General features: G+C 40.8%; 1 protein-coding gene across 1 annotated transcript in view; it reads right to left on the reverse strand.

The window, feature by feature from the left end:
• Positions 1-8,374, reverse strand: part of slit1a (slit homolog 1a (Drosophila)) — a 67,669-nt gene that overhangs the window by 24,772 nt on the left and 34,523 nt on the right. Inside the window, exons 8-13 of the mRNA XM_016500323.1 lie at positions 6,417-6,580; positions 6,090-6,237; positions 3,214-3,285; positions 2,263-2,334; positions 984-1,055; positions 536-679 (exon numbers count right to left, since the gene is read on the reverse strand). Of these exons, the coding sequence (XP_016355809.1) occupies positions 536-679; positions 984-1,055; positions 2,263-2,334; positions 3,214-3,285; positions 6,090-6,237; positions 6,417-6,580 (672 nt within the window). The remainder of the gene's footprint in view (positions 1-535; positions 680-983; positions 1,056-2,262; positions 2,335-3,213; positions 3,286-6,089; positions 6,238-6,416; positions 6,581-8,374) is intronic.

Consider the following 8,374-nt stretch of genomic DNA (forward strand, 5'->3'; position numbering starts at 1 on the left):
TTCCCTCTGCAGACTCCTGGTCTCTCTGTTGAGGGGCTGCACAAAGCCACTGCATCTCAGTGTGTGTGTGTGTGTGTGTGTGTGTGTGTGTGTGTTGGTGTGTGTGTGTGTGTGTGTGTGTGTGACCTACAGCACATTGTTGGACCAGCCAGCAGTGTAAGCAGATTACTTCTGAAATCTAAACTAGTACTGATTACAAATTACATAACTGTAATCATTAATGCAATCTTTTAGATTACACTTTATGGGTAATCTAGTCAAATTACTTTTGCTTGTATTACCTCCTTGTATTACCTGATCTGCAAGATCAGTGGAACATATTCATTTATTCATTCATTAATTTCAGTGGAACATATACAGTACAGGTTCATTACTTGTTGCATGTTTTTATGCAAATACAATCACTAGGTTTAAATCTATGCGACACAATTGAAGACTCCTTAACATTAGACATGCAAGCAAGCAAGTTCTGTTTTGATTATCAAAGAATCTCGTTTAAAAACCGTAAAAGCGTCTAGTCTGAGTGTGAGCTCACAGGGTCTGGATGGCGCGCAGCGAGGTGAAGGTGCCCTTGGCCAGCGTTTGGATTTTGTTGTCATATAAAGAAAGCAGCGAGAGATTCTGCAGGTCCTGAAAGGTGTTGGCGCGAAGACAGTGGATCTTGTTTGCATTCAAAAGGCTGGAAACAAAATGAGGAAGAAAGAGATGCAGATGAAACTGACACATGCAAAATAATAGTGAGCTAGTTTCTTATTTTTATAATAAACTGATTCAATCTAAAGTACTTCCCAGCCCTAAAGAAAGAACAATCACAAATTGAAACTCTTTAATATCTCGATGGATTCTCCAGTAGAGAGCAAATGGGGCAAATTCTTTCAACACCAAATGATCTGAGCTGTTCTGTCCACATTGATTTTATGGCTCTATACTCGTACGCAACCTCTGAGCAATGAAATCTCGCTCTGGAAGAGACTCTCACTCACAGCAGCTGGAGGGCGTAGAGTCCATCCAACACTCCTGTGGGCAGATCAGTGATCTTGTTGCCGTACAGAACCCTGAACACCAGAGAGACAGTCAGCAGAAGACCACATACACACACCCAGCTCATCCTTACTGCTAAAGATCATACATGAGCGTTTGGAGGAGTAAACAGAGCTGCAGATCTCAGTAAGTCCTGGTGGAACTTTGTTGAATGACATTAAAATATGCAATTCTCTTGGCTCACATCAGAAATATATTTCTGGTATAGACTGACTTTTAGCAGCTGAAATGATTTCAAACAAGAAAAAAAAAGGGACTTTTTTTGCATTAAAGGAAAAGTTCATCCAAAAATGAAAATTTATCCCAAAAAAATCCACACGACCCCAGTCCGTCAAAAATGAAAAGCTGCGTTATTTGTAAAAAACTAATTGTTTCCAGCTAAAATATATGAGTTCATAATCCATAATAACACTTCCTCCAGTGATAAAGCTCATCTCCTGTTGTCTCTCACATCAGAATCCAGCCACATATTTGTTTAGAGCTGTTTAAACGCTGCTTGATCTGTGCAGATTTCTCTCCTGATTCATACCAGAACACTGTTTCACTGGAGGAAGCGTTATTATGGATTATGGACTCATATTTTAGCCCGGAAGTTAAAATCGTCCTAATGATGGATTTGTTCCTTTTGTCTTCTCCAGATGTTTACTCATGGACTGGAGTGGTGTGGATTATTGTGACGTTTTTATCAGCTGTTTGGACTCTCATTCTGACGGCACCCATCCACTGCTGAGGATACACTGGTGGATATATCCAAATCTGATAAAGAAATAAACTCATCTACATCTTGGATGGCCTGAGGGTGAGCACATTTTCAGCACATTTTCTTTTTTGGTTAAACAATTTATTTAAAGTCACGATGAAACAAAAGTATCAACATATTGTGATGTAGAAAAAAATGAAACATATACATGGATAAATTGTTTCAAATACAACTGTTTACAAAATAGATTGAGTGAATTTTCATTACATGCCGACTTCAAGAAAAAATGTAGCCAGATCAGTGGATAAATCTGCTGACTTACAAAATCTCAAACTGATGGAATTGACATACAGAAAGTTAGGACAGTGCACAGTGAAGGGTTGCCCATGAATATTAATGAGTTTACACCCAGAAAGGTTACCTAGCAAAGTCAGCATGCTGCAAACTGCTTCTGATGTACTAAACGCACTAAGCGTCCTCTACTGTACTTACAGCACACACACACACACACACACACTCACAGTGAGTTTAGGGAGCGCAGGCCCTGGAAGGCATCAGGAGCGATCTCAGAAATCTGGTTGTTGCTGAGATCTCTGTAAAGACAGACAGAAGGAGAATGAAGACACGCTTCTGGTTCAGAGTGTCAGTAGATGATCTCAAGCCATGAGAGCTGGCCTGTATCACGCTGGATCTGGGCTGTTTTTGGCTCATGTGGCTGAACCTCCAGCCCTGCTGTGGTGGCGCTGTGGTGAGGACTATTAGTAAACGGCAGGCATTATAGGCCCTGGAGAAGACTTTAATAAGCCTGCGGTCTAGCCATCAAACCACACGCCAGTACAGCGCTGCAAACAGTCAGAGAGAAAATACTCCCCGACAAGATGTGATGTGAATTTATAGAGTGGTGGAGATTTGGGTTTTTACAAGCTGTGCTACATCTCAACTTTAAAGAGAGTGAATATCACACTGTTTAAATGAGTCAGGCTGGTTTTTGCTGGTTTAAGGTGGTCTACCACAGTGGTTCCCAACCCTGGTCCTTGAGGCACCCCAACACTGGACATTTTGCATGTCTTCTTTTTCTGACACACCAATTTCAGGTCTTGGGGTCTCTACTAATGAGCTGATGACCTGAATCAGGTGTGTTCATTTAAGGAGACATGCACAACGTGCAGTGTTGGGGTGCCTCCAGGACCAGGGTTGGGAACCACTGGTCTACCACATCAACCATGGCTCCAGCTGTGAGTCCATTTAGAGCAGGTTAAAAGTCAGAACGGTGGATTCCAGCATCTCTCAGCCACTGCCTGAGTTTTATATGACTGTTTAAACTGGATTATCAATAAAATCGAATAAAAAAATAGGCCGTTGAAGTACTGTGAATTTGATCTGATTGTTACCTCACAGTGACCATATTGTCTATAAATGTATGTTGCACACATGAGAGGAGTGTTGTGTTATCTTAGCTGCTGCAAACGTACATTCTGCGCAGTTTCTTATAAGGAGAAAACGCTCCAGGAGGGATGGATTTGATGCTGTTCTGTTCCAGTCGTCTGCCAAAAGAGAAATACAAAAGAATGTAAGCAATATTGCAACATTCACTTTTTTTGGCTCTCTGTGTTGTCTGACATCTCAAATCCACATCAGCAGAAGCCACAGACATACTCCCACTCTATATCAGCCACAATCAGCAGTCGTAGTCTTGTGTGTGTCGGAGTATATAGTCTCTGCCCTCAATTCTGGAATGATGCATCAATAAAGCAGAATACATTCATGTATGGAGCTTGCTTTATTTTTAAATTCATAAAACTTCAGTTTGCAGGTTTAGACACTTTTTTCAAAGAAGAAGAAGAAACAATCACTGTATACTTAGGGCCAGATTTATTAACAGCTTGCGCCAGCGCAAACCATCTTTTGGTGTTAAAATAGTACTGTCAGGATTTACTAAAGATGCGCAGTGAAGAATTAGCGCTGAACAGGCGTGGGCAGTTATTTTTGCGCCTGACCTTATTGAATATGCATTTGTTGGAGTTTCCCTTTCAGATGCAAAATTTATGGTTGGAGAGTATTTAAATGGAACAAATTACTGGTAATTGCGCCATTATTTAATGCTCCAAAAAAAGCATGTCTTAAAACAGATGCTATTTTGCGCTGCGTTTGGTAGAGTTGCGTTGGCCATTATGGAAATGATCTGGCTGCGTCTGTGTTCTTTAATTTGCGCATTGTCAGTAAATCACCCGCAGAATTTTCCACTCCCATTAGCACTTTTTTGGAATTGCTCTCACGCTAATTTGCCCTGTTTAGTAAATCTGGCCCTTAGTGTAATGAAATGTTTATTTGCAAAGGCCAGCATTGGTATGCCAGAGCATGAGATCCTGAAGCTCCGCCCTCTTCTGAAAAGGGAGGCGGGAGCTCCAGCTTATTTGCATTTAAAGGGACAAACACAAAAACAGTGCGTTTTGGCTCATACCCTAAAAGTGGCAATTTTAACAAGCTATAAAAACATTATCTGTGGGGTATTTTGAGCTAAAACTTCACATACACACTCTGGGGACATCAGAGACTTATTTGACATTTTGTAAAAAGGGGCATAATAGGTCACCTTTAAATGTAATGCATAAACATTAGGGTGGCACTTCTTGGGGAGTAAATTTTTTTATTGGAAATGTTAACCTCATTTGTTTCTCCACTAGAAGTATGTAATGTATGCAAAATACCATCCAGATAATTTGTCATTTAGGGTGTGCTCAACGAATGTATCTTTTTATCAACAGGTACTTCAAAATTTGATTGGTGATATTAGCAAAGGTTTTGTTCACAAAAACTAAACTTTTGACTGTTTCTGATATCAGATGACTCTCAAACCATTAGGCCACAACTGCCCCTTTGCTTCTCCACTGGAAGTAGGGGCAGTTGTGGCCTTATGGTTAGAGAGTCTGACTTATAACCTGAAGGTCGTGGGTTCGAGTCTCAGTACTGGCAGGATTCCAGATTTTCAAATAGTTGTATCTCGACCAAATATTGTCCTATCCTAACAAACCACACATCAATGGAAAGCTTGTTTACTCAGCTTTCATATGATCTATAAATCTCAATTTCGAAAAATTGACCCTTTTGACTGGTTTTGTGGTCCAGGGTCACAAATACTACATACAGTAATTCTTCCAAAAAGTAGTCTGAATTCCCATGTGTGTATGATTTCTGTGGCCTGGCTGGAATGACCGGTCATAGAAAACATTCATGGCAAACAATCTCTCTCTTGTGGCAGAAGCTTGGAGAACAGAGTGAACATCAGCAGCGCTGATGAAGGTGGATGCAGTGTGTCTTTTTGTCAGGTTTGGATGCCATTAGTGTCTGTGGGGGCTGCCGGTGTTTTTAAGGGTCTGCTTTAATGGCAAGCCCTGCAGGTTCAGGCCACAGCTCCGTTGAAGAAAGCAGTTGTTTTCAGTCTAAAAAGCCTAATTTAAAACAGGAAAGTCATTTGTCAGGGTCATTTAGTGCCTTCAGAGCCACAGGCAATAACAGTTTGACTTAAACACTTGCAGAATTTCCCTTCTCTTCAAAAGCAGGGCACTCACTAGGAAATATAGAAACACAATTTACATTCTTTGGATTGCAGTGATTCCAGACAGCACATTCCTGTGGTCTTCTCTCTGCAGACTGCGCTTTTCAGTCTCTGCAAGCGTATCTGTCCTAGATCTTGCCACTGTAATCAACAGATCGCAAGTGGCTATAGTTCCTTCTCTCACGTCTGGAAGTAGTGCGCCATAATCGTGTGTGTGCGTGTCTGTGCGTGCCAGTTATTCACATTATACTGGCCTTTGTATTTTAGTACAGGACCCTTAGAAGCTCAAACTTTTGCATTTGGAAGACGCTTTCATCCAAACTGACTTACATTGAATTCAGGATATACATTTGTCCAGTTCATGCCTTTTCTGGGAACTGAACCCACAACCTTGGTGTTGCTTTGCAACATGCTCTAACGTTTGAATTACAGGAACTTTAATGTTTTTTTTTTTTTTCAAATGTTACTACTTTCAGAGAACATTCAAAAGAAATATTCCCATAATGTTTGCAAAATGATAGAATGGAATGTTCCCCAAATGTTCGTATAACCTAGAAATTTTTTTTTTTTTAAAAACATTTAAAAAACTAAAATCAGAACTGTCAGAAATTATGCATATTATATTGGCCTTTGTGGGTTTTTAGTACAGTTTGTGTGATTTTAGTTTATCCAAAGCGACTTACATTGCATTCAAGGTATACATTTGATCAGTTCTTGGATTTCCTGGGAATTGAACCCACAACCTTGCTGTTGTTTGCGCCATTTTCTACTGTTTGAACTACAGTAACTTACATCTCTGCCATGCTGTCGGGCAGGTTTGCCGGTATCGCCATCAGTCCTTTCCCTCTGCAGTCCACAATATTATTATTGCAGGTGCAGACGGCCGGACACGAGCCGGCAGTGAAACTACACGACTGAACAGCAGCGTCTTCAGACTGACCTGCAGAGGGACATTTGTAATGAGTGAGAAGAGGTTGTGAGTAATAAAATGTAAGTGTACAAGTGAGAACTAGTTATTGTTTTTCGATTCTGATCAGTGGAAAGCAGTAGGTGCTAATGTTGGCTGAAGAGACTGGAAGGCAGATTGCTCACTGTATTTGTTTTGAGGGCTTGTGTTACCTGAACAGCTGAATTCATGTTTCTGGACCTCGGCTACATTAAGTCCTCGTATCGGAGCTGGAGCGCTGCACTGGGTGAACAGACCGATGGTCGGCCGCTCGCGCAACCACTGGGACAACCAGGCCAGATTGCAGTCGCAGTTCAGGTTGTTGGAATGTAAACGGCTGAAGGTGGAAAAAATGGCAGTGTGAAGGTTAAGATGAAGCTTTTATCCAATTCTTTTTAACACAAGGTTAAAGACATTGTTTAACCAAAACTGAAAATGTGCTGAAATGTGTTCACCCTCAGGCCATCCAAGATATAAACGAGTTTGTTTGTTCATCAGATTTGGAGAAATGTAGCATTGCATCAGTGTCTCAGCAATGGATGCTCTGCAGTGAATGGGTGCCGTCAGAATGAGAGTCCAAACAGCTGATAAAAACATCACAATAATCCACAAGTAATCCACACCACTCCAGTCCATCAGTTAATGTCTTGAGAAGACAAAAGCTGAAACAAATCCTGCATTAAGATGTTTTTAACTAAAATATGAGTCCATAATAACACTTCCTCCAGTGTAAAAGTGGTCTGGTCTGAATCAGGAGAGAAATCTGCACAGATCAAGCACCGTTTACAAGCCAAAACAGCTCTAAACAAATATGTGGCGGGATTTTGATGTGAGAGACAACAGGAGATGGACTTTTTCACTGGAGGAAGCGTTATTATGGATTACAGACTCGTATTTTGGCAATAAGTGACAGTTTAAAGTTAAACTGCTTTAATGCTGGATTAGTTTCAGTTTTTGTCTTCTCCAGATGTTAACTGATGGACTGGAGTGCTGTGGATTACTTGTGGATTATTGTGATGTTGTTATCAGCTGTTTGGCCTCTCATTCTGACGGCACCCATTCACTGCAGAGCATCCATTGCTGAGCAAGTGATGTAGAGACAACAGGAGATGGACTTTTTCACTGGAGGAAGCGTTATTATGGATTACAGACTCGTATTTTGGCAATAAGTGACAGTTTAAAGTTAAACTGCTTTAATGCTGGATTAGTTTCAGTTTTTGTCTTCTCCAGATGTTAACTGATGGACTGGAGTGCTGTGGATTACTTGTGGATTATTGTGATGTTGTTATCAGCTGTTTGGACTCTCATTCTGACGGCACCCATCCACTGCAGAGCATTCACTGATGGATATATCCAAATCTGATGAAGAAATATCTTGGATGAAGGTGAGGACATTTTCAGCAAATTTTCATTTCTTAAAAGACTAGCAGCAGATCATGATGTGTTTTGGGTGCTCTTGCCAGCATAATCCAGTCTGAACTAACATGGAAATTCATGCTGTGCTAAGCCTGTCACTGAGCTTTACTACTAATGCCAATAGCTAATTATCTTTACCCAGTACCCAGTATCTGGTCAGTGGGGTCTTTTTTCTCTCAGGTAAAGAGAACATGCTGATGGGGTACACATGATCTACCGGAAACAACTATCCTGTTTTACTGCCACATACTGTTTCAAAATATTCAACAGAAACAGAAAACGTACAAACTGACTGTGTGTCTGGATTTCATTCTCTAAAACTTCACTAATATTCCTGATATTCTTTAATGGAAACCTGACCATTTCATAGCATAAATCTGTAAGTGAATAACAAAATAAATAAATAAACCAGAAATAAATGAGAAAGAAACTCCCATGTGGTTACAAATTCCAGAGAAATATAGCAGAATATACATATCATAAAAACAGTGTGTGTTTATTTCTGTATGTGTTTGTGAATTACTGACTGTGGCTTCTGGCAGAGCCGTGTGGCCTCCACCGTCCCGCCAAGACTGCGTGGAATGACACTGTGCGTGTGTGTGTGTGTGTGTGTGAGTGTGTGTCTGTGTGTGTGTGTGAGTGAGAGAGTGTGTCTGTATGAGTGTGTGTGTGAGTGTGAGAGAGTGTGCGTGTGTGTGTGTGTGGGTGAGGGTGC

Source organism: Sinocyclocheilus anshuiensis, unplaced genomic scaffold, assembly GCF_001515605.1.
Source record: "Sinocyclocheilus anshuiensis isolate Anshui unplaced genomic scaffold, SAMN03320099.WGS_v1.1 scaffold166, whole genome shotgun sequence".
Lineage (NCBI taxonomy): Eukaryota > Metazoa > Chordata > Actinopteri > Cypriniformes > Cyprinidae > Sinocyclocheilus > Sinocyclocheilus anshuiensis.